Raw genomic sequence first — 26,673 nt, 5'->3', positions numbered from 1 at the left:
GTTAAAGGTCGGGGCCCTTCTAGACACCAAAATGTCCCTGGAAGATTGTGTGCTTATTTTCTGCTGAGGTAAAAGACTCAGGGTTTTGTTGCTACTACTGAAATTAAGGTCAGCATTGCTGCAGAGTGAAATTGGAAATGGCATTTGCCTGTCAAAACAGCAAAAGGTCAGTGCAAAGGTCCGGATTTCTCTTCAAGGATATCTTGCCTGGATGAGTATTCCAACATCCTGCTTGAAAACCAAGGGAAGGAAAACCCTGTAAGCAAGGAGTAGTCTCTGGAAAACACATATGACCCATCCCATAGCAGTGTCATCATGGGAACAACGATGAGCCATTGGAGCTTGTTTATATTTATTTATTGAAGCAACCAGGGCTCTGAAATGCGTGTTTCATCCTTAATTTTCTGTAAGATCCTACGTAGCATTCACAAGCAAGCTGAATGCAAAGGTATCTGTTTTACGTATAAACCATAAATGTATGTATATATATAATGGCACTTGGTAGATAACAAGTCATTTCCAGGTGGTTTTCATCCCTGGCCTTTGCACAGGCAGTAGAGCCATGGGATTGCTCCAGCTTTTTCCAGAGAGAGGAGGACAAGCTATAATTAAGCCTCCTCAGTCCATCTGCAATGCAGAGACAAATGGGAGGAAAACGCTGTCATCAAAGGATAGCAACTGGATCTACATTTCTAATCAAGTAGCTGAGGCCTCTCAGATGTTTTCTAGCAGAAGAAAAAAAAGACATTTTGTGGCCTTTCCCACCAAATTATGGGGACTCTGTGCCTCTGATACTCAAATGGGCAGCATGAGCAAGAGCATTTCAGCTAAAGATCAAGTCCTTGGTTCTCTGCAAGGGGACATCCTGCAGTGGCCAGGGGAAAGCTGTAACACAGCTCAAGACCTTTGTCAATGATCTGAGAGCTAATTTAGGCTTGGGGGAAAAAAAAAATCATGCATCTTTGGGAAGAATGCAAGGGTGGAAGATGCTGAGAGCTGCTGAGTAGTTTGGAGAACACTTGGACTGCAAAAGGATGCAGATTGAATTGTAGGTGCAACGTGGGCAGATCCTTCAACCTTTCTTAATTGTCTTTGCTCCTCTTGACCCAAATGATTGGGAAAGGAGTTCTAGGCAATTGCAGGATCGTAGGTGTGGTGGGCACGCATTCATTCTTACCTTTAAGCAAGAGATTTAATTTGCTTTCTTCTCGAGGAGTCATTTCAGGACTGATAATTTTTTTTTTTCTTATTTTTTCCTGGTACTTCTTTGAAAAGCATTTGATTTTCTCTCAAATACGATCCCTGCCCTCTTCAGAGCTAGGAGACTCTTCAAAAGCAACTGCATTGATCCTGCACTCTGATGGATGCTCCTGTGACAGCCAGACTCAGAGGAAGGACTCACATAAGGTTTAGATGATGCTTAGTTGCTATGGTGACCTCAGTCCACTTCTAGTTTCACATCCTTTAACAGGAAAGAGGAAGAAAAGAATAAAGCCATGATTTCCCTTTGATGTTATTGATCATATCTGTGCACCAGTCCTATCTTAGCCATCCCTGTGTGCTCTGGCCTTTCTCTTCTTCATTCAGGACCTCGCTGGAATTCTCCCATGATTTCCAGGCATGATTCACTGGGTCTCCTTGTCCCTGTGCCCTGAAAGTAAACTGGGATATAGGAAGAAATTAATTATATATCAGTTCTGTCCCTGCCTTTACTGCAATGTCTTGCACAAACCACTGGGTAACAAAGACTTTGCAGAAGTTCCTCTCATGGTAGGACAGATATCTAAACCCAACCACCCTGTGCAAGTGCCAGTCTCTCTGTCCTTGTGGGAGAAGGCTTCAAAACCAGGTGAACGTATCTTCAGGTAGATAAAGTGGATGGAATGAGTTTGCCCCACACAGTTACTCAGATGTCCTTAGGCACCAGTTCCTATTCAAACACATGAATATGAACCCTTGGTTATCCTCTGCCCCAGTTTTCTTGTTTTCTAATTCTGTGTGAGCATTATGTTCACAAATCCCTTTGTCAAGGCAAACAGTGATATACAGTAAATGGTAGAATAATAGAATCCCAGAATGGGTTGGGTTGGAAGGAACCTTAAAAATTTTCTTATTCCAGCTCTACTGCCATGGGCAGGGACAGCTTCCCCTATCCCAGGTTGCTCCAAGCCCCGTCCACCCTGGCCTTGGACACTGCCAGGGACCCGGGGGCAGCCACAGCTTCTCTGGGCACCCTGTGCCAGGGCCTCCCCACCCTCACATGGAAGAATTCTTCCCAATATCCCATCTAACCCTGCCCTCTGGCAGTGGGAAGCCATTCCCCCATGTCCTGTCACCTCCTGCTTCATTATAAATGACTTTTAATCTGTAATTTAAAGTACTGGCTATAGAGCATGAGGCTGGAGACTCCCAACCCCCTGGAAATAGTTGTGGGAAGCACTTAGCACAGGGAAAGGTGTGTGAACCTGTAGGGCCGTGTACCCTGTGACCTCACCTGCCTGCTACGTCCTACAGATCCTGCCAATGAAACTGCAAAGGCCAAGCAGCTAATCCTGGATTAATCAACCAATTACAGAATCACACAATGGTTTCAGTTGCAAATGACCTTAAAGATCATTTAGTTCCAACCCCCCTGCCATGGGCAGGGACACCTTCCACTATCCCAGGCTGCTCCAAGCCCCATCCAACCTGGCCTTGGACACTTCCAGGGATCCAGGGGCAGCCACAGCTTCTCTGGAAAACACAAAGAGCCCTAACAAAGGAACTGGGATGGTTGGACAGTGTGTGGGGGACTGTGTGTGTACAGGCACAGGATTGGGCAGAGGGCTGATGCCCCTTGTAGGGAAGCAGCGGGCAGGGTATGGAACCAGTACCCGTGTGGGGAGCTCAGAGAGCTGCAGAAAAGCTGCTAAGTAGCCTGCTGCTCCCGACTGTGGCTTTGCCAGCCGGCTGAACAGATTGCTGGAGCAGGAGAGCAGCAGGCAGCCATGGGGAAGGGAGAGAGGAGGCTCAGCGTGGTGGATGCTGCGGAGTCGAGCGTGAGAGCTCGCTGATTTATTTCATATTTAGAAATTAAGTGTTTAAGCTTCTAATCAGTGCTATATAAAACAGGAAAAAAAAGATTTCAATTCCTGCCCAGCCACATATGTGGACAGCAGGATAACAAGGGGTTGTAAATGTTTTCCACAGCCTCCCCCTGCCACAGTCGCTGCACTTTCTGAAGGGACACAATTAACATGCAGTAAAAACAGTGCAGGCTTTGTGCATTGATCTTAATGCTGTCAAAATCCAAAACCTTCTGGAGAATTACCTTTGTGGAGCAGCCCTCCAGCCCTCAATACTGAGATGAGAACAACAGGGCTACGGGAGAAGTGTGGGTGAGCCAATTCAGGACAGAACTGCTTTGGAAGCCTTTCATCCCCTCCCGCCCCGCCACTAATAAGGGACAAATGCTGGAACAAAAGGGTTAAATGCAAGTTGTGTTCAGATAAACAAAGCCACGGGAGGCCAGGCAGGTGCTGTGCCAGCTGACACCAGGAGCAGCCAGCACAGATTTGGCACCAAGGAGGAGATCTAAAAGGCTCCGAGGCTCGTCGTGCACAGGCTGGTTCTTGGCTTCGGCTTTCCCCGCCCTGTCCACTTTACATCAGGAGCAACAATTGCTTTCATCGAGTTTCTCATCAGTTGTTGCATGGTGAGGGGTGAGTTATGTGTTCTGGGTCTCAGTAAATAAAAATCAAAGAGGAAAGTCTGATAAATATGCAAGAAAAGGGCAGGAAAGGTCTGGGTCTCTGCCACCAGCTCCGTGGGGAGCCACTGGCAAGTCCTTTGACTTCTTTTTTTCCTCCTTCTTTACCTCTTCAGGCAGAAAACAAAAATAAGGAATATTTTCTGCACTTGGGCTTTGGAACTGAGAATTCAGCATTCTGATAGATCTTCTCTAGGATTTCTAAGCAGTGCTGCAAATAACATCATATTAACAATGTCAATTAAAGCATTAATTGTAGATTTGCTTCCCAAAGAGTGACACTTACTCAAGTCTGGTCAGACAGGGAATAACACAGCCTGACAATACACTGGATAAACCATCCTGTGTCGAGGATAACAGCAGCTTCCTCAGGGCTTTATTGACTGGTAAGAGCAATTATTGATTTACTAAGTGGTGTTATAAGGCACTGTTTAGTATCTGCTGTCATGTCCATATTTCCATAGTTTAACTACATGTGAGAAGCACAGATGTCATTCAAATAAATCATAAAATCTGATATTTAAGATGCTGTTATCATAGAATAATAGAAACATGGAATGGCTTGGGTTCAGCAGGAGCTTAAAGCTCATCCAGTGCCATTCCCTGCCATGGGCAGGGACAGCTTCCACTGTCCCAAGCTGCTCCAAGCCCTGTCCAACCTGGCCCTGGACACTTCCAGGGATCCAGGGGCAGCCACAGCTTCTCTGGGCACCCTGTGCCAGGGCCTCACCTCCCTCACAGGGAGGAATTTCTTCCTAATCCCCAAACTAAACCAGTCCTCTTTCAGTGTGAAGCTGTTCCTCCTCATCCTATCACTACATGCTCTTCTCAAAAGTCCCTTGTTAAATATAATCCTTGAGTTAAACCCCTGAAAAATGTGTTTCCAGTCAAAATAAAGATGAAAATCATAATTTATTTGTTCTTCATTTCTGGAAGAGCAACGCATTTCATTAGCCCATTGTATAATCACATCAGTGGGCTTTCTCTTCTTCATCACTGAAGTCAAATACACCAATTTCTCATTGTTTGTGTCCCAAGAGTAGGACAGCGAGAGGGCTTGTGGGGAGGCCCACACAGTCCCCAGAGAGGGGTCCTGTAGCCTTGCCCACTCCATCCCTGACAGCAGAGTAAATTTGCTGAGGGCAAATTTAAGACTCTAGAGGACTCTAGAGTCTTAAAGGCACTGAGGTGAAAAAATAGCCCAGAAAAAAAAAAAAGTTTTGAGGTCATATTGTGATAAATGAGAGTAACTTCCCCATGTCTGGGATTCTTTACAGCCCTTTAAATGCGAGGTCAAGTCTTCTCCCTCTAGATGTAAACCCATCAAATGTTAAGCACATCCATTGGAACTCCATTGCATTCTCAGATGTGTGAGGAAACATCAGCGATGCCATGGGGTTCTGTCGAGTAAATATCTGTATTTTGAGCAGGATACATAAATTACATTGTCTGAGAGAAGGGCAGCAGCAGGCAGGAATTCAAAGGCAGGTGGTGGCTGTATGTTCCCTCATTATGCCCTGTTATATGTATAAAAATATACCTGTTGGTATATATATTTATATATATAAATATATAGCTATCTATAAAAACATCTGCTAATATATACACATGAAAATGTATAAATATATCTGTATACATATGTACATATATGTGTATATAGATGTATGTACAGAGATATATTTTATATCTTTCTAAAAATACAGAAATTTAAATAAATACACGGAAATATAAAAATGTATTCATACACCCACAAATATATTTGTGTATGTGTGCATTTTATCCCAACGCTCAATAGATGAACTTTGACTTTTTGTTGTAACTCAGGGCATGACATTCAATGTAAATCTAATTAACTTTCCAGTAGCTTAACTTATTAGTGAAAATTGGATTGATGAATCAAGCCTAAAAGCCTGTACAGACAAAGGTTGTACTGGAACTTTCTTCAGTACATTAGTTAGGATTCAGGTATAGAAATATATGTTAATAAAAGGCTTGTTTGCTCCTACAAATCAGATCATTAACCTTGGTGGAAAAATGAATCCCTTCATAATGCCCAAACAAAGTGAAATGCAATAATAATTTGGCTATAAATTAAAAAAAAAAAAAAAACAAGCCTTTTCATTTCAGAAAGAACTACATTAGTATGATGTTTTAACTGTTATTACAGATGTCATGAAATTAAAAATGAGCTAAAATCTAGTATTTTAACATCAGTGGGACTACCTGTCATCTACATTTACAATGAAATAATGATAATTTTTATTTCATGCTTTTTAGATTGTAGGGGAAAAATAGCTGCATTCCAAACATTTAAATTTAAGAGAAATGTCTTTTTCTGACCCCCACTGTAATATGCAGGATGCCAGGAACATCAGGCATCAATCTACATAATATTGGCCTGGTCTTTCTCCAGAAAGAATTCTGCACAGTTTTAACGTCAAATTACTCCACAAATGATAAAATAAAACTGGATTTTTATGAGTCAAAGTGGTTTTTTAGAGATTTTCTTGCAGCTTCTTCTTACCCTGCTTGTGTGGGTCGCTGTAAGATCCAGGCTGCTGAGTGAGGAGAACTCACTTAAGGGACAGGTTCCATCAGGGCTGCTGGTTCGAGTGGCAGATGCTGTGAAAAACACTGTGAGAGAAGTGATAAAGGAGTGGTGGTTTGCTCTTTGATCCTCTCATTGCCTGGTAAACCCACAGATAAAAATTCCCACACCACAACCTGACATCTGTGTTCTGAATTCTGATTTTATCAACACACCCTATTTTAGCAACACATCCCGATTTTAGCAACAAATTCCTAAATCTGAGCTCCACCACCGCTAATAAACCCGGGGTTTGGTGGATTTAAGAGGAGAAAAGGTCTCTCCAAACTATTCTGCAGAGCCATCCCTGTTACTCTGCAGCATCGCCCGTTCAGTCCCGTGCAGCAGCTGAACCACCTTGGCTGCAAAATGTTTGCTCAGAGCACTGGGGACTCCTCTTCACAATTTAGAGACTTCCCCAACATCTGCAAACACCCAAGAATTAAGGAGTCACAGAATATCCTGAGTTAGAAGGGACCCACCAGGATCATCCAGCCCAGCTCCTGGCCCCACACAGACACCCCAAAATCCCACCCTGGGCATCCCTGGGAGTGTTGTCCAAACACTCCTGGAGCTCTGGCAGCCTCGGGGCCGTGCCCATTCCCTGGGGAGCCTGGGCAGTGCCCAGCAGCCTCTGGGGGGAGAACCTTTTCCTAAAATCCAGCCTAAATTCTTACATGGGAAATCCTGTGAGCAGCTGGAGTTGGGAGGAGAAGGATGGAGACCTCAGGTGTTCTCGCAGTGGCTTCCAGTATCAACCTCCAAAGTCCCCAGCGGGTTGGATGTGCAGGTTTGATGTTTAGTAATCCATCCAAAGTTGCAGCACAGCCTCCCTGATGCTTCAGATGAGTTTTCTATACTCCCACCACCATTTTCACATTAAACCCTCTTTTTTTCTCTCTTAAAAGCTGAAAGTGCACATCTGATTTACTTCAGAGGGGACACAGAAATCAACGAATTTTAAATTATGTGGATTATAAAAGATGCATTTTATGCTGTACTGAAAAGCCTCCTGTTATTATTTTATTTCTTCAGATGCTTTCTCCTTTCCCATAGGATCAAAATCAGTCTTTGTTTGGATTTTACTTTTAATAAAAACCTTCTCACACAATTTGGGGAAGGTTTTTCCGATCCCTAATTAACATTTGACCACTGGGGTTAAAAGGGGAACAACCTGAAGCCCTGAGGCTGCTCCAGAGGATGCAGAACTAAACTGGTGAGAACTTTTAACCTGCTCTAGTGGTCAGTGAAGTGCTGGAAACGTTTTTTCCCTGATTTCTGGGCCACTGTCAGAGCGATTTGCAGCAGCTCCCTGAGGCTCCTCTGTGCACGATGCAGCAGCTCCACTCCCTGGCTCAAGGCAGCTCCTCCTCCTGCATCCCCAACTGAACCAGGATCCACCCAGGAGTCAGGGAAGTCTGATTTCAGCCCAATTCGGATTAAACATTGAGCACAGCAGGTGGGAGGTTGGTTTGGCATCATTCCAACAATTTATTTTGGAAGAACAAAAGAAAGGGAAAGGAAGATTTCTAATGTCAACCCAAAGTTTTATCATTTTCCACTTTAACAGTTGCATTTTTTAGAAACTACTCAGCATGGGTTTGGGAAGAATGTTTTGGAAATGTGTGAGTCTTTCTTCAGAACCTTCCCCTGAAAAATAATTTTTAAAAAAATCCACAAAAATCCTCCTACATCTGTTTTTCTTATTCTTCCCAGAGTCTGATGAAACTTCATGATAACCAGATATTTAACAAAACAATGCAATCACCATCTTCTGAAAACCCTTTTCCATTCATAAATACTCAGGACTAGTACAGAAATAAAGATTTAAACTTGCAGTTCTTCTCTGGGCTCTGCTACATCCGTTCCTCTTATGGGAGTCAAGCTTTTATCAAAATTAAATTGCAAACTATGATCAGGACTGAATTAATTGCTTTCATTCTTCTAATTTCAGGTTGGGAAGTGGATAATTTGGGGCAAACCCATGCAGGTAAGAACCAGTTGTGCTGCCTACGTCCTCAGTACCTCTGTTCCCAAAAATTGTGTGCACCTGGTAATATCAGATTTCTGAAAAGTTGTTTGTGTATCAATCATTATGACAATGATACATGTACTTAACTGCAATACTTGCAGAAAAAGTGAAATTAAAAATCTCATGAGTCAAAGTGATTTAACCTAATCTTACTTAAACCAATTAGTTATTGCTCTTTGTCGTGGATGGATGGAAATAATTTTTCATTAATTCTCTGAAAACTGATGGTATTTAAAAACGTGTGGATTATAAATGTGAATTCCTAAAGATATCATATTTGACTTCTATAATTTTACAATAAGCTTTGCCCCTGTTTGATTGTATGTGGTTTTAGTTCTAAATTTAGAGGTTCAACTTTGATTTAAACTCTCAAGTAAATCTGTGTTTACTTCCTGAGAAGACAGCACCAAGTATTTATTGCCTTTGGGCCTGATCTAAACAAATAAAAATCAATTGCACTCCATTCACTGATTTCCACAGAGACCAGTTTGGGCTCTAATAGAAAACACAATCAAAACAATTTCATACCCAATTTCCACTTTTCTAGGTGATTATGACCTGCTGGAAAGCACAGCCCAGTCTCTCCTAGGTAAGAAACAGAACCATGGAAATTTTTTTCTCTCTTTTTATTTCTCTCTGTTAAAAAGGAAGCTCTGAGCTTTTTTCCTGCCGTTTTGCTATTATTTTCTAATCAGTTTTAATTGTTATGACACATTTTCTGCTCTGTTACTTTTAGCAATAACATGAAAATTTATTCCTCCTCTCATAAGCCTTGCAATCTAGCAAGTATGCTGCTATAAATGATATCTACCTGCTTAACAATAATTGCTAAATAGTGTTAAAGAAAGTCAGCACCATGATTCAGTGCTTTTTTTTTCCACAGAAAACTAGGGATGAATGTGCAAGAGTAATTTAACAAAATGTGATGTTCTTAAATGAATGCTGTGGTTAAAGAGATATATTCTGCTGCACGGGTGGCAAACAGATCCTCTAAAAGAAGGTTACAAGTAAGGTTATGAGAGACTAAACTGCTCTAAGAATGCAAAGCAGCACAACTTTAATAGCAAAACCAAACCCAAACCTTAGAAATTTCCATCTGTTTTGGTCAAGGTGCAACTGAAACTCCAAAAAGTGTGATCATTTGATAAATGGAGGCTGTTCCTTTGTGCTGGAGGGGAAGAAGTGCAGCAGCAGCCCAGCCCTAATTTTTTAGGATGGCCACTGAGCTTTGGGAAGAATAATGGTGCTTCCAATGAGCCTCACAGGGGCTGTCCTACCTCAGGCAGCTTTGTAGGAAAATAAATGTCAAGAGACTCTTCCTCTTCTGTCCCCAACTCTTTCTTCCTTCCCAGTGTGGTTTTTAAGCCTAAATGTGCCAGTGAAGCCATTTAGGAGCTGGTTCTTATAAGAGATTAGCCAAAACATTACAGTACTTAAGCTAATATGTGCTTAAAATTGATATTCTAAACCAGGATTGGAACAATTAATAGACAGAGGAATGTGAGAAGCTCTGAATTCACCAACTGAGGTCACCCTGGGCATCTGGAGATGCAAATGAGCATTTTGCCATGAAGACAGGGATGGGAGAGAGATTCCCATTCCATCTTCCTTTGTTTTCTGCAGACCCTTCCCACAAAGTCAGGCTCAGATCAGAGCCTAGGCTTGAAGATAAGTGAGTGGGATGTGTGTTCTCTGACTACAGGAGATCAATCCAGCTGCCTTTCCATGGATATATAATGGCTATTGGAGATATCCCACAGTATCCTGACTGGCTTCCAGCACCTGGACAGAAAAGATCGTGTTAGCCTGGTGTTTTCTCACCAGTCCCATGCACATGCCTCAGATACAGACCACTAAAAATAGCACAAAGGGCCTGTTTTTAAGCACTGGACTTCCCCTTTAGCCACCTGGAGTGGAGATATCTTCATCAAAGCTGTGTTCTTGGGATGCCTTTTCAAGAGAAATGGACACTGAGCTGACCCCTGGTTCAGGAACCCACTTGAGAACGAGGTTTTTGGTGGCCTGGAGACACTGACTATACTGATTAAATATTTTTGCTCTCTGGTGACCAGCTGTAGTAGTAGCCATCCATAGGCACCTGTTGCAGGACTGGATCATTTAAGATGTCATTAAATTTCAAGAATTAAATCCATGGATAGGCAGACAAACAGCGCTTTCAGGAGAACTGTGGGGTTTTCCTTGCACCAAGGGGAGGAAGGGGATGTCTTGGGGTTTTTTCATGGGATGTCACGTTCCCCCCTGTCCTTGGCATAGGGGACATCAGCAGGAACTGCACTGAGGATGGCTGGTCTGAACCTTTCCCTCACTATTATGATGCCTGCGGCTTCGATGAGAACGAAACAGAGTCCGATAACCAGGTGCGAATTAATCTCATAATTAAAAACAAATGAAGGGGTGGGGGGAGCAGCAGGCTGCTTTCTGTCCAGCCTCTGGTCATGTTCTGACGTGACAGCGATTAGAACAAACAATCAGATGTACAGGGGCATAACACTGTGAGAAGTGAGATCTGAATCCTTCCTGGGCCTGTATTGAATATTTATAGGGGATAAGCTTTTAATGTTGATGTAGATTGGAACTTTTAGAATCATGGGCTAACCCCTGTTCTCTCCCTGTTGATAAAGGATCTCATAGCCAATTTTTTTTTCTATAAATTCTTACAAAAAATATAGATAGCCACTGCTAGCTCACTGATAAACAACCTCATGGTGTGCAGACCCAGACATAGAGCAGAGCTTGCTGTACAGTGAGATCTCAGAGGAAACAAGAGGAGAACCCAGGCTGTTCAAGACACAGATCCTGCCTCTGGTTCTCCCTGCATATTGGCAGGTGTGTGGCTGTTGATGAACCCTTTAACCCTGTGGTTTTTGCCTCCCAAGGATTACTACTATCTCTCCGTGAAGGCTCTGTACACCGTGGGATACAGCACCTCCCTGGTGTCCCTCACCACTGCCATGGTCATCCTGTGTCGCTTCAGGTGAGTGGGGACACGAGCAATGAGCTGCTCAGTCCCTGGAGGAAGGAAACTGGAGCTCAGCTGCCCCAAACAGAGTTAAAGCTTTTGTCTCACCTGAGGTGGAATAAGAAGGAGAAAATCCTTTAGCTGGGTTGCTCCCCCAGCTTGGACACACTCCAGAAGTCACATTTCAGCAGAGTGTAAATGCAGCAGGAGAAGCTGTGCAGCTGGTTTATAAAACTTCACGAGCTGCACTGGACTGGTTCCATTGTCTATTTTATGCTTCTCTGCATCCTTTTACAAGAAAATCCGCAAATCCTCCTCTTGCTCAGGTTCAGGGTCAGTACTAACATAGTCCTGGCTTAGATGTTGCTGTTCTTAGCACCAATGTGCTCTGGACAAGGGTGTTCAGGCCCAGTGTGACATTTCCATGAAATAAAACTATTTTCTTCTTTAATTCACTTTCCCCCCTCCCCACCTCTTTCTTCTCTAGGAAGCTTCACTGCACTCGGAATTTCATCCACATGAACCTCTTTGTTTCGTTCATCCTCCGTGCAATATCTGTGTTCATTAAGGATGGGGTTCTTTATGCTGAGCAGGACGGCAACCACTGTTTTATCTCCACGGTGAGTCAAACTGAAACCAAAGCCTTTTCCTTCATTTTTTTTTTTTTTTCCAAAGTGAGATAACAAAAGCAGTGGGGCAGGCAGCAGTCTGTGGAGTATCATGAGCTGAGATGTTATTGGGGGAAAGTTGGTGTTTAACCTCCCACCCAGTTCACAGCCGGGCTGGGTGTTTCATCTCATGATGTCACCAGCATCCTTCAGAACAAACCCACAGGTTTTTATTTCCTGACTCTACCCTGTTTGTTTCTCCCTTTCCCAGATCTGCTCAGTGACAGGTGGGATGAGAGCAGACATGAGCAATTTCCTTCGACTGCAGGTCTGGTTTTTCTCCAGAGCCTCATTTGTTCTGGATGTCAGGCAGAGTCACATGTAAACAAGGTGACCATTCAGACACAGAGAATACATCTGATGGTCACACTCGCAGAAAATCATCAGCACTTCCCCCATCTTTGTCTCTGAAATGTGTAGTTTCATGCAGAGCACTCTTTCACTGATGCATTTAGCTGTATATTATGTGTAAATCCCGATTCCTTTCACATTTAAGGCTAGTATTTGATATGATAAATCAGCTCACTGGGTGTAATTATGATAGAATTACAAACTGAGCTCTCCTTTATCCATCCAGTTATGAGCTAAATTCCCTGTGAGTCACTTCCACAAGGCAAGTGCAGCTGTGTAGTTTCCTAGTCAGCCTTTTCTTTGTCATTGAAACTAGTTTTTGCTCTTAATTCTTCTCCATGAGAAAGCTGAAGCCATGTAAGGTCTGTAGTTTGTTCATGCTGCTCTTCCAATGGTGGCATCTGCCTCTTTGTTTGGAAACACTTAAAGCATAAAACACGTTAACATCAGCCATTTTATGGCCAGAGCTTCAGCCCTGGTAGAGCTTCCGTGAAGAAACTCGAGATCTGGTGGTTTAAACACCTTGGTCATAGATCTGGCCCAGAGAATGAAGTCTAAGTGGGAAGCAATCACTGCCTCCAGCAGGAGCTTCCATTTTATACACGAATTCTGCTGGGATTTGTTGGAAATTCCTGCTTTTGTAGGACTAATGGCATCCACCACTGCACCGGGGTGCAGCACTGGAAAGACCAATGTATCCCACTCTCACAGGATAGAGCTTGGTTTCCACCTTAGGCCTTTGTCACAGAATCACAGAATCGTTTAGGTTGGAAAAACCCTCTAAAATGGAGTCCAACCATCCCAAGCACCACCAAGTTCACCACTAAAGCACGTCCCCAAGTGCCACGTTTGCACGTCTTTTAAACACCTCCATGCATGGTAACTCCACCGACCTGGAGCCTGTTCCAGTGATTGACAACCCCTCAGTGAAGAAATTTTACCTAATAGCCAATCTCAACCTCCCCTGATGCAATTTAAGACAATTTCCTCTTGTCCTATCGTTTGTTACCTGGCAGAAGAGACTGACCTTGTTACCACCTCCTCTTAGGGAGTTGTAGACAGTGATAATGTCCTCCCTGAGCCCCCTTTTCTCCAGGCTAAACAAACTCAGTTCCTTTTTTAAAAAAAATTAATGTTTTATTTTAATTTTATTTCTATTTTTCATTTTTCTTTAGTTTGCTCCTTCCCCCTCCTGTGCACGAATGAAAGCTTCCATCATTTTTTTACAGCTGATCACTCAGCCTCCTTTTTTCTCACACTTACTTCCATTTTCTGTCCTTGAGTGACAACACTGATGATGGATGGCAAGGAAGTGCAATTCCCAGCTGCACACAGGAGGGTTCATCCTTTCAGATCCTGCTCTCGGGGCTTTCCACAATCATCCTGCCATTTCACATCCTTCCCTAAGTTTCTCAGCACACAACTGGATTCTTTTCTTCCCTGAATTTAACCCTGGAAGGAGACTTAACTCCAGCAATTGGTGTTCTCTGGGGCTGTGAGCTCTCAGCAATGCAGGACGTGCTCAAGCTGCTCTGCAGGTGCTTCTTGACCACTTCCCACTGGTAAAATTGGCTTCTTCCCCATCCAGGCTTTGCTGCCTAAGTGATACCTCACATTCTTCCCATTCTTTAAAACCTTTACTGTTAAAAGTCCGTAATACCAGTCCCAGCTCTTTCCACTGAGTGATTTGGAGAGCTTAAAAGCATTTTTTTCTGTTAGATTGAAATAACTTCGTTCTTCTTGCTCCTCTGCAGGTGGAATGCAAAGCAGTGATGGTGTTTTTTCACTACTGTGTCATGTCCAACTACTTCTGGCTGTTCATCGAGGGCTTGTACCTCTTCACTTTGCTGGTAGAAACCTTCTTCCCAGAGAGGAGATATTTCTACTGGTACACAATCATTGGCTGGGGTATGTGGCATTTCTTGTCTCAAATGTGTCTCAAGGGTGCAGGATGACTCCACAAACCGTCTGGTATTTCCACGTGCAGTTTCAAATTATAATTTTAGTCTTGGTGTAGAAGTACCACCCCACAGCCCAAACTATGTTGTGATTTTTGGTGTGATTAGAGTTGCACTGAAATCTGGAGGACATCACATCTCTTGCAGAGGTGTAATCCACAACAGAAAATTGCCTTCTACAAGATATGATCTTAATATCAACTTCTTCAGCTTAATCCAATCTGCAAGGCTGAGTCCAGTCCATTTTCTATGGCTTCATTTGTGTCTTTCTTCCAGATTATGACTAAATAGAAAATGTATCCAAAAGGGTGTTCACGTCTGCTTATCCCACCTGGATGGGAAAAAAAAACTTGCAGTGGGAAGGAATAAGATTTGTTTCAGAAAAGCCAGTTAAATGATGATAACCACTGTAATTATTTTTCATTCTGGCCTTCTGGATATAAATTGATTCCTGCATTAATTCAAGCACTTCTTTGCTGATGTTTTTTGTGCAGAAGTCAGATGGTGAATGCAGAAGAATACATTCATTTAAAATGTTCCCTGAGAAGGTTAAACTTGATCTTAATACATATATACACTTTGAAATAATTAGAAGTGATCCTGTATATTCATGTGTAAAGTCTACACACCAACCCCATGCCTTAAACTATTCTCCTTTGAAAAAACATCCTTATGTAGCCTGAACCTTCAAGAAATCAACAGATGGTCTTGTTTTTTCCCACCTGAAGCAGTTGTACAGAAACCAAAATTTTTTTCTCCTGGTAAAGACTCCCTACAGAAGAAGAAAAAAATGTTGGGAGAAGGTATAGAGATAGAGAAGGAATAGAGAGAAAAAAGTGAGCAAATCATCATAAATAATCTGTGCCATAAAAAGGCTGTTGGAAATGGAAATGGATGGTTACTGGAAAAGGCTTTTGGAAAAGGAACAGTTGGAAAGGGTGCTCAAAGTTCCTTTTGTACCATCTGCAGCTGTATAATCACATTATAGCTGAGATAAAAGTGTGTTTCCATGGAGAAATTGGGGGTTACATACATGAAAATCTGACCATTAGAAAGGAAAGCAATGGAAAATTGCAAATTGTAAAATCTTTGTAATCTGAACATAGATCAACGGTTGAGTCCCTTTAATTAATTCTGCACAATTTTCATATGTGTATATTTCTCTGAATGTGAGAATACTGAAAACCAGCATATATTAACAGACTTTAATATCTTTTTAATCAGTCCTTGTAATGAATGAACTACCCAGATGGATTCATTCTGCAATGCAACCTTAAAATATTTAGCATTGAGTTGAGTCCCTTAAATAATATCTGGCTGTTTAATTTATAGACCTGATGGAATCATGGAATGGTTTGTGTTGAAGAGAACCTTTAAAATTCATCTAATTCCAAGCCCCTGCCATGGGCAGGGATACCTTCCACTATCCCAGGCTGCTCCAAGCCCCATCCAACCTGGCCTTGGACACTGCCAGGGATCCAGGGGCAGCCACAGCTTCTCTGGGCACCCTGTGCCAGGGCTCACCACCCTCACAGGGAAGGATTCCTTCCCAATATCCCATCTATCCCTGCCCTCTGGCACTGGGAAGCCATTCCCTGGATCCTCTCACTCCAAGCCCTTGTCCTAAGTCCCTCCCCAGCTCTCCTGGAGCCCCTTTAGGCCCTGCAAGGGTCTCTGAGGTCTCCCCAGAGCCTTTTCTTCTCCAGGTGAACACCCCCAGCTCTTCCAGCTTTTCTCCACAGTAAAGGGGCTCCAGCCCTTGGAGCACCTTCATGGCCTCCTCTGGATTCATGGCAGCAGGTCCATGTCCAGCTTAAGCTGGGTGTCCCACACCTGGGCACAACACTCAAACCACTTCAGATTCAAACCAGTATTATTAATGTCCTTTAATAACTCTCCAGGTGTGGATGGTTTGAGGTTTGTTTCGTTCTTTTAAACACAATTATCTTCTCAGCTCCCGCATGTTTCAGCTGCACTCGCACTTCCCCTGACCTGGTGGTGATGCCATGAAGATTTTTGCCCTTTCCTTTATACCCCTGTTATACCTTTTTGCAACTTCTGTATTCTCAGTGCTTTTTGCCTGCATTCTTGGACTTGTTTGTTCAGCTGAGAGACTAAACATTTTAGAAGCTTCGTAGCCAGAGATCAGTGTGCCCCAGACCCCAAGGTCCTCTCCAGAACACATTCTGTAAACTGAGATAGAACATCCAGGGGAAGGTTCCTTGGGGAGGGGGGCTCACTTGAGCCTCTCATTAGGGAATCTTTGATAGATCTGCTAATTAGTAACACCTATAATGTGATACCCAATGTTGGGGGACACACACACACACACACACACTCGATGGGATGCATCTCGATGCATATGACCTGGACATGTACACCTAAGGATCCTTAAAATAAATCCCAAGGTAAAATCCCTTTTCCCCTTCTAACCGTGTGTGACTCTTGATTTTAAGACCAGGAAAAGGCATCAGTGAGAGCAATTGGCACTTTGCAAAGCCAACAGAGGCACTTCCAGACTCTGGATTCACTCCCTGGAGGGCAAAAGCAGCCCCTCAGCTCAGGTGGGGAGGGAGCTGCAGTGAAGCAGCACGAAACAAGAGCTCAGCACTTTGCAGCATCTGGGTGTTTATCTGTTTCTTCAAATGTGCTGAGATGTCAGTGTCCTCATTTGATTAATGAGAACTGCATATGGCTCTGTTGATCCAGGCAATTTTTCCTTCCTAAATCTGCAATAGGCTGGTGAATTCTCTGGATAGACTGCTGTCTTCCTGAGCTCTCTCCTAATGCCTGCTCATAACTCAGGGCAGCACAAGTCAGCAAGAATAAATCTCAGCCTTCAGGGGTTGTCTGTTTTCTAATGTTCCTCAGAAGCTGAAAAGGAGGTGATGAGGAGATATAAATCTTTTGATGTTAAGAAAAGCAGTGTGAGTATTTGTATATTCATACAGCAGATGGCTCAAAACTCCAAGCTGATCTGAAATGTGGGGTTTTTAACTGTATTTTTATGAAACTTTCAGTTTTAATTCTGCATTCCTGCACATTTTACAGATTTGGAGCACTATTCATAGCATCGAAATTTATATAGAGGAAATCAGTGCAAACTAAATAAAACATGAGGCCCATGTTTCACAGAATCATAGAATGGTTTGGATTGGAAGAGACCATAAAACTCATCTCATTCCAATCCCCCTGCCATGGACACCTTCCACCATCCCAGGTTGCTCCAAACCTCATCCAACCCAGCCTTGAACCCTTCCAGGGATGAGACATCCACAGCTTCTCTGGGCAAATATTTGATATTTCAAGGTTCATTTGATAAAGTTAAAATTAAAATTTGATATTTAAAAGCTAATTTTAACTCCTTTAAGGGCACAAAGATCTCAGTGTTTTCTAGGTGTTCACCTGTGAGAAAAGTAGACTTCAACTGAAATTAAATATGCATGATTTCTTCTCCCCAAAGCCTGTCATTTTAAGTCTTTATATAATTTTCCCTTCAGTTTTTTCTCTGTGTGGTTGTTTGAAGGGGGAAGACTCCATCAGTCACCCAGGTCTAACAGGGATATTTTTATTTCTGATGGTGGGAATATGATTAGACTGCGACTCGTCTAAGTGGGTTCAAATGGGTGACTAATTAATGTGACATCAACATAGCCTCGCAAAATGTATGAAATATAATTGTTCCTGCCAACTCACCACAGTCTCGTTCACTGCTGGGGTTATCAAGGTCCTTGTTTTGTTTGCTTTTTAGCACTTTATTTTTCCAGAGGCGCCTGAACAGGTGTCAGCAATTTCTTAGTGAAAGATTTTATTTTCCAGACAGCGGAGATCCAACTTGTCTTGCATAAATGCATTATTTTATAAAAATATTTCCACTGAAAATATCACACTTTTAGGTTTTTCAGAAAGGAAAATACATCCAGGTTTCTCAGTGGGTTCTTAGTGTTTTAATTAAATTTGTATTTTACATGCATTTTTTGAGAGTGAAGAAATGTCTGAAATAGGAATTAAATCCTTACTCCAATATTCTCTTTTTGGAGTCTGTTCTTGTGTTTTGGTATTTTTTTAATGAAAAAAATTAAATATTCCTGTGAGCTAAGGAAACTTCTTTTCTATGGATTTGTTTTGGTTGCATAAGTAAAGAAAAACTGGTTATTTACACAGGAACAGAGCAAATGCAACATATGTAAATCATTTACAACAAAACCACAGAAGAATACACAGAATCCAATAATGCCATTCCAGCTCAACATCTGGCACTGCAGTTCTTGCCTGATTCCAGTAGCTCTAGACATGGATGTGGCTGATTCTGTTCTGTCCAGACTTTGACTCCTCATGCAGCAAGATGTAGCAAAACATTGAGCAGTAATGACCCAGAACAGCATCATTCTTTCCTGTTATCAATTTTCCTTCTGCAATCCCACCCCTGATTGAGATGGATATTTCTAGAGCTCTGAATTAACTCAGTAATTTGCATTATCTCATGCACGAGTGCTGTTAGGAAGCAAAACCTCAGTGGGGAGGCTGCATCAAATGCTCATTGCTGAATATCAAGTGTGTCTGGAATGTTAATGGTGTCACTGTTTTGTCCTGTGCAGGTACCCCAACAATTTGTGTCACTGTCTGGGCAGTGCTGAGGCTTCACTTCGATGACACTGGGTAGGTGCTGCTGTGTGGGAAATGATTTCAGGTGTGTCCAGCCCCATGGCAAGGGTGCCACGGGAATGTGATGATCGGAGAGCACAGAATCACGGAGTGAAAGAGTCATTTAGGTTGGGAAAGACCTCCAAGGTCATCGAGTCCAAGCTGTGCCCCATCCCCACCATGTCACACAGCCCAGAGCACTGAGTGCCACATCCAGGTGTTCCTTGGACACCTCCAGGGATGGGGACTCCAAACCTCCCTGGGCAGCCCCTTCCAATGTTCAACAACCCTTTCAGTGAAAAAAATCTTCCTGATGTCCAGCCTGAACCTCCCCTGGCCCAGCCTGAGGCCATGTCCTCTTGTCCTATTTTCTCCTTCTATTTCTGGCATTGATTTGTGTACAAACATAGCTTAGGTGCAGTGTTCAAGTAAATAAACTTTCCTGTTCATAAAGAGCCACAGTTCAATGTCTGTGCCATCCCTGCTCTGGGGAATTCCTAAAAGAAGATTCAGGCATCAAACCTGTAAACATGCATCTGACCCCATTCCCCTTTCCATTGAATTACTGGAGCCCAGGATATGCTTTGTCTCATCTTACAAGAGCTGTGAGTTGAATCCCACGTAATTCTCTGCTTCTTTCCCACTGATTGTGGAGGAAGATGAAGGTGATAAACTCAGCTGTAGAAATTATTGGAGACAAATCTAATACAATGAAGGAAATCTGCACAAGGCATTGCTGAGCTTTGACTTACTGTGGCAATTAGGAGTTTAGCTTCCCACTGAGGAGGGTTTTCCATGAATCTTGCAGGGGAGATGAAGAGGGGTGAGGCAAAAATCCACATTCTGTCTTCTGTGTGGAAAAAAAAAGTTAAATTATTTCAGAAAGAATTCAAAAGGGTAGGTCCTTCCCAAATTGTCTCTTTTGGCGAGGAAAAAAAGCTGAAAATATCCTGTATCCCTTTTCTAAAGGACCAGAAGGAAAAGCTGCTCCCAGAGATGCACCTGCATATTTTGGTAGTCAGGATCTGCTCCGATAGAGCAGCAGCTGTGGCAGGTAGGAATGGATGTGTATTTACACCCTGAAAAAACAAACTTGGCAAGGCTTTTTTCAGGAGAGTTATGTTTGAACTTGGTGAAATGTTAGAAAAAATGAGGCAGACTGAGTAAAATTTCAAAAATCAGTCAGTGGTTCTTTGAAAACACAGAACTGAGGGACAGGCACTTCGTACCCAAATCCCATTTCCAAGTCATTGAAGGCTTATGCTTTAATTTTGCCTAATACTAGAGATACCTGGATCCAAAATTGCCACAAAACTCCTTGTTCTGTCAGGTTTTATTCATCCTTGTTCTTCCAGACTCTCTCTGGAAAGCACATAAAGCCTTTCCTCCAGTGGGCATGCCAGTGCTTTGACCCAGTGTTCTATTTTGACATTAAGACAAATTAAATCATTTATTTCCATGCAAAACAAGCCAGAAACCCCTGTTGTGTCATTATTATGATTACAACACCGGTCCTGAAAGCACTAATTTCTCTTACAAGTCCAAATAGCCCTTGCATTTTGCAGGTAGGAGAATGTCTCGCAGAAGAAAAAAGAAGAAATAAAAAAATCAAACAAAAAGGTTCCTTGTATTTAGAGAAGCTATTTAGCATGCAAGACATTCAGACAGGTTCTAGCTGAGAGTCTCAGTGGTTACTTTTTATAAGTCAGCAAGCATTGTTCTGGGAGTGGGGGAGAAGCCAGCATGAGCCTGAAAACACTGCGGAAATTACTGAACTGGAAAACCACAGTGGCAAAGGCATGGACTGAAATACAGGCTCGGAGCCCAAGTCCCCTCCTGCCCGTCCCTTATAAAACTGGCAGAGCTCCCTCGACTTCAGCTCCTGACTTCCATCACTGTGACAGGATTGAGGAGATAAATGCAACTGTCTGTTGATCCAGAGCTCTGCTCCTGATTTAAGTGGAGTTATTCCAGACGTGCACCAGAGATGTAGCAGAGATCAGACTCTGGCCTTTGCAAATGGAAATCACATCCTTTCCCCAGCCTTCTGTATCCCTTACCTTCATCCATCCTGGAAAAGAGTCTTGCACTGTAGGGAAGCATCTGACAGAAATTAGGGAGCTTGTTTACACAGTACAAAAAATTCCAGACATTCTGTTGTGCATTCCCACTTGTTTATCTGAGGAGGAGATGGTGGTTCCTTGCCCCACATTTATCCTGTAGGTGTCACAGGGACTGGACAAAAAAAAAGTCCTGGAAAAAAACCTCTCAGTGAGCTTAATCTGATTCATTGTTGACATCTACAAGGTGGAGGTTGGGAATTGAGCTTGCTGGGGACACGTCTTGTAAAAACAGAGGAGTGGTCTAAACAAAGGAAAAGGTCTAAGAAGAGGAGAAGAAAAAAGCAGAGATGTCTAAGAATAGGAATTTTTAGGGGATGATGTATCACCCTAGAATACACGTTTCAAATACCTCAGTATGGGGAAGAAAACCCCAAAACGACCACCAAGTGTCTCTTTGTCCCAACCAGATTTTGGGATGATTAACTGGGCTATTGGTGTCTACAATCCAGATGACTGGAATCAGAGGAGGCAGATTCCTATCCCTGTTACTCCTCGTTCCTACACAGACAAATTGCCACACATCAGTATCTACTTGTACAGCTAAATTAATAGGAGAATTTGCCCAGATTCTTCCAACATTGTTCCGTTCACCAAAAACTTTCAGGTCAAATTTAATGACCTTCATAAGGAGGTTGAGCTCGAAAAAAATGGATGTTTTCAGTAGACAACACCTAATTGATAAATACAAAGAATTTGAAAGATAGTTGATGATTTTAGGTGCATACAATTGCTGATCACTGAAAAAACCCCAGATTTCCAGACTGTGGGTAAGGTGATCCCTCTGAGCATTTATCTTCTTTCAAATATTTTAAGTTGGGCATCCAAAGTGAGGTAACTCGGAAATACTAACTTACAATTGAAAATATCAGTCATCAGTCCCATAGATTTTGGGTGATTTCAGGTTTCCATGCTTTGCAAACAGAAGCAAAAATACGTAATTTTGTGTAAATTGGACACTCCACCTCTACATTTTCTCAGTTCTCACCAGCTGTGCCACACACATCCTTACTGTTGGTTTTGAGAATCCAGTAAAATATTGGTCATCTGAAATAAATAAATAAATTGTTCAAGTGAAAATAATGAATATTGTTCGACTGAAAATAATGAATATTGTTCAATGGAAAATATAAATTTAACTGAAATTTTTAAACCAGCCATTACTCAGCCATTTGGGATTTCTCTCACACGCACTTTGATGATGGGATTTTAGTTCTGCTTCCTCACTTTTACTCCCGTGTGTAGTTTTGTTTAAAGATTTTCACTTTTCCCCCAGATGCTACCACGCAACCATTTAAATGACACACAAGTTGCCTTAAACTCTCATGAGACCAGCAGTGTTTTATTCCTGTGTGTTCTTCCCAATTGTTTTTTGTCATTTGACAAATGCACCGTGACAGCCTCTGCTGGGACTTTGGCTCTTTGCCCAGTGGGAAGGAAAAGCTCCTTCTCAGAACTGCAGGTACAAAGTAGACAGATTTCTGTGATTTAATATTTTCTAGGGGGAAGAAAGCGGAGACAAATGAAAGAAAATTTTTAGCTGACAGATTCCTGATGACTTAAAATAGTCATTAAGACATTTCTCAATAATAAAGAGTAGTCAGGGGCTAGAAAATAAGATTCTTTTTGTTATTATTGATCTCCTAGCTCTAAAAATGTATGTTAACATTAAACCCTATTTGTACATGAGTCCTATATTTGAATGTCCAAGTGCACCTGTGTGAAATAAACTTCTGCAGAATCTTTTGGTGATTCCAGAGGAAGGGTTTAAATTCTGGGGTAGAAATGTCATTTTATTTATGTTTACTCACTAGCAAAAGCTTAACAAAGGAGCTGATCCCAACTGTTGGCCAGTATTTGATCCTTCTCAGATGAATCCTGGATAGGACTTGCAACCCAATGACTGGAAAATGATGCCTATATGTGAATACAACCAGGATCCTGGTGTAATGGAAGTGTGTAAGAACGCTTGTGTCAGGGTCAGAAGCTCACATTCGTATCTGTTAACCCTGGAAAAATAATTGAAATGTCAAATTTTGGAAAAACCATCTCTTACTCTTCAATGTATCCCTGAATTTTTTTTTTTTTTTAAAGGGGCAACTTCACAATTGTAGACACAGAAACACACTTAAAGGGGTTTTCCAAAATACTGAAGCTGTTTAACAAGAAGTTCCATTGGAACTGCCACAAAATGATTTCTTTTACTTTCAGAAAATTGTGGAAAGGCTGTAAAAGAAAGCTGCAGTAAGACAAAATAAAGAACTATCACCTCAAACTTCAATAAAATAATTTAGCTGCGAAACCAACCTCCCGAATTCTGCCCCCTTAAAAAGAGTTTTAAGCTCATTAATTTCTTTGTTATGTCTTGTTTTTTTTCCTTCTCTTCCCCCATCCCATTCTTTCCTTAACGACTGCAGCTGCTGGGACATGAATGACAACACTGCCTTGTGGTGGGTGATCAAGGGTCCTGTGGTCGGGTCAATCATGGTGAGTAGCACTTGGAGAATGTGAGGAATGACACAACTCTTGGTTCTTAATTAAAATAAGTAAGAGCAATTTCTTAAAAGAACAATCAGCAAAAAAATTACAAGTACAAAAGAATTATAAAGCCAAAAAAAAAAAAAAAAAACGGGTCTGCAGTGACTGGAGACCTCGTTGGCCAAACCAGCTCCAAAGTCCCAAAGCAGAGACCTTACAACGCTGGGGTGGCTTCAGCTAGCCCAAAGTCAGAGTGGTTAAATTGCCTTTGGAAAGAGGTAGAGGCCTGTGCTCCCAGCGTTGGGGCTCACCAGCAGCTCATCTGAGGTGAAAATGGCCCCTCTGAGCTGGTGTCCAGCAGTTTTATAGAGTCTGGGTCCTGCCCATGACCGCCCACTGTCCAGCCCCATGGTCCTGGATGATTGGTGGTGTCTTGAGGTGAGGTCATCTCAGTCTGCCAATGGCTCGTTGTTATTTAGGGGAAAAATGCCATCGGCTCCAAAGGTGGGAGAAGCCCTCATTAACATTCCAGGTTGCCACGGTGCTGAGTTGCAGGCCAATGGCCGGGTTCTAAAAATAGCTCCCTGTCAGTTCCAAGGTCTGCTTTTTGGCAAAGCTCAAAACTCACTCAAAACTTACACAGGTTAAGAACACTTGGTAAAAGGTTTAAAACTGGGCTATAAGTATTTCAGAGAACTCTTAAAAACAGGGTAATTAACTTGGGCGCATACAGGAATTAGGACATTGTGGCTTTTGACACTTTTTAGGGACTAAAGAGGGGAACAAACTTGTGGAACTTTATTAACAAGGGATTTTTAACGAGGAATTATGTAAAACACTTAATCAACTAATGAGGGGAATAACTTTGGACCTTAATAACTCTTAACTGGGTTGATGGGTAATTTGAATAAGCAATAATTAAACAATTAACAATTAAAAGTTGAAAACACTTAATATGCAAAGGCCAACACTCCATTTCATATATGAAAGAGAAGACACTTCCTCAACTCTCCTGAGGACAAATAACCAATTTAAACCTCTTCAAATACTTTACAAACTGTGCTGCATCCCTGTGCTGGACTGGTGGGAGAATTCTCTAAATTTCCACTGTTTTCCACCCACAATGCCGAGGAATTCCATCATTGAGAAGAATTAATACAAATTAAATGATGGAGCGCTGCCTGCAAGCAAAGACTCTGTAGGAAAGGAGTGGTTCAGTTGCTTAAACACAGACACAAATGCCATAATTAAGACCCCAGAGCATGTGGAACATTGGTCTGGAGCTGGCAGACTTGTCTTAGGATGTATGGAAATTCTGTGCCTGTTGGGGTGTCAGCTGAAGGCCAAGTGGGACAACCTGGGGCATCTAAAAAACATTAAATGTCAGTGGCAAGGAAAATGCCCTCTGTCTGCTGAATGGGATTAACTTCAGAGCTACGTTTATCTAACATTAGCTTCAAAATAGTACTTGGTCATAGTGCAAGATGCTGAATTGTCAGCAAGGTGTCTGAGCTCTCTTTAAGTGATGGAGGTCTTGGATTTGGCTCAAATTATGTCAGATACCTGCACATGGAGGACTGAGAGGTTCTAAAGTGCCCTGTTTGGGCTTCACAGAATGGATAAAATTGGAAAGGATCACTGGAAGTTATCTAGTCCAACCTCCCTGCTGAAGCAGGATTCCCAAGAACACATTCCTCAGGATTGTATCCAGATGGATTCTGAATATCTGAAGAGAAGGAGAAATTCTGTTGCTCCCAGTAATATGGGAATTTTAAAATGCTGTTGTTCTCCTGCAGTTAGGAAAATAAATTGAGCCCCTGGACAAAATGGTCAGTGGTGCCTGAAAGTCCATCAGGCTCGCCACATGTGTCTCATTCAGGGCACCCTCAGTTGTTCTCCACACTCCAGGGACAAAATTTGGCAGGTTTTCAGTGACTTTTGTGGGAATTCAGGCATCCAGCTCACAGGTAACCAGTAAAACAGGAGGTTTTATCAGGTTTGGTATTTCTCCTTTAAAGTCTTTGGACAGCTCTGCAGAGTCCAGCAATCATCAGGTAAATCAAAGGTAATTCAGCCAATTTCAGCACCAAAACAGAGATGGTTCAGTGATCCAAGGCTTTTTTCCATGTGTGAATTTCCATGTTTTACAGACACCTTCTTCTTGGGGAATCAGTTAAACCTGGTTTCTATTGAAGGCATTAAAGAACCAAGCAACCAGCAAGGGACAACTGGGCTTCTCCATCCCTTTGTAGTCCTGTGACCAGATAGAAATTGCTGGAAAAGATGCTCATATCTGGTTCCTGGTCTCCCTATAGGAGTGTAAGATTTTATAATGGACCGACTTAAATTTCCACTGCTCAGGCTTTAAGAAGCCATGGAGCTGGTGACAGCCGAATCTCAAGCCCAAGCATTGAAATAAACGAATACTATCGTTCTCCAGGTTTTTAAAACCAATGGAAACTGCTAAACTGAGAAGTCCCTTGGTTCAGAGAGTGGGAGTTAAAAATGCCTTTACTCTGAGGTCTTTATTTTGTGATTTTTATGTGCAGGGATCTCTCCTTTTACTCTGCACAGGTAGATAATGAAAAATGTTGAAACATTTCCATTTTTGTTTCTCTTGTGCTTGAAACTGCAGAAATTCTGCCTCATTTTAGCTGCAGCAAGGGGGTATTTTTACCTGTAAAAGGGGTGATAGAACCTTTGAGGACTTTCCCCATAACTACTGACCTAATAAAACTTCTAGACTGGTGTTTGGAGAAGAAAAAGGGAATGTAACCAGCAAGTCACTGGGAATGTCTCATTCTCATACTTTGTAAAAGTATGTCATTGTCATAATTTTTTCCCTTTTTTTTTTTCCCCTTAGATAAACTTTGTGCTTTTTATTGGCATAATTGTGATTCTTGTGCAGAAACTCCAGTCACCTGACATCGGGGGCAATGAATCCAGCATTTACTTGTAAGTACAAATAAAGCAGTAATCAATTTAAATTACTGATATACACATAGGAAAAAAACCACAAAGTGAAAAAAGACACCTCAGCTGAATTAGGCTGATTTTTGAAAAGAGTTGCAAGGTCTATTAAATTACTTTGGTTGATTTTTACTTGA

At 42.1% G+C, this 26,673-nt stretch overlaps 1 protein-coding gene across 7 annotated transcripts in view; it reads left to right on the top strand.

Annotated features, from left to right (window-relative positions):
* Positions 1 to 26,673, top strand: part of LOC138106162 (pituitary adenylate cyclase-activating polypeptide type I receptor) — a 142,596-nt gene that overhangs the window by 93,892 nt on the left and 22,031 nt on the right. For 5 of the 7 annotated variants that reach the window (XM_069006289.1, XM_069006291.1, XM_069006292.1 and 2 more), the window contains 9 exons: positions 8,290 to 8,325; positions 8,915 to 8,956; positions 10,642 to 10,745; positions 11,265 to 11,362; positions 11,835 to 11,967; positions 14,121 to 14,274; positions 18,923 to 18,983; positions 23,506 to 23,575; positions 26,430 to 26,521. In XM_069006289.1, the coding sequence (XP_068862390.1) occupies positions 8,290 to 8,325; positions 8,915 to 8,956; positions 10,642 to 10,745; positions 11,265 to 11,362; positions 11,835 to 11,967; positions 14,121 to 14,274; positions 18,923 to 18,983; positions 23,506 to 23,575; positions 26,430 to 26,521 (790 nt within the window). Of the gene's footprint in view, positions 1 to 3,619; positions 3,702 to 7,940; positions 7,961 to 8,289; positions 8,326 to 8,914; positions 8,957 to 10,641; positions 10,746 to 11,264; positions 11,363 to 11,834; positions 11,968 to 14,120; positions 14,275 to 18,922; positions 18,984 to 23,505; positions 23,576 to 26,429; positions 26,522 to 26,673 lie in introns of those variants that run through there. The other 2 variants (XM_069006293.1, XM_069006294.1) reach the window with 2 other exon arrangements.

The sequence above is a fragment of the Aphelocoma coerulescens genome, chromosome 2 (genome assembly GCF_041296385.1).
Source record: "Aphelocoma coerulescens isolate FSJ_1873_10779 chromosome 2, UR_Acoe_1.0, whole genome shotgun sequence".
Classification (NCBI taxonomy): Eukaryota; Metazoa; Chordata; class Aves; order Passeriformes; family Corvidae; genus Aphelocoma; species Aphelocoma coerulescens.
The sequence above is the reverse complement of the archived record's forward strand: the minus strand, read 5'-3'. Positions and strand labels throughout refer to the sequence as shown.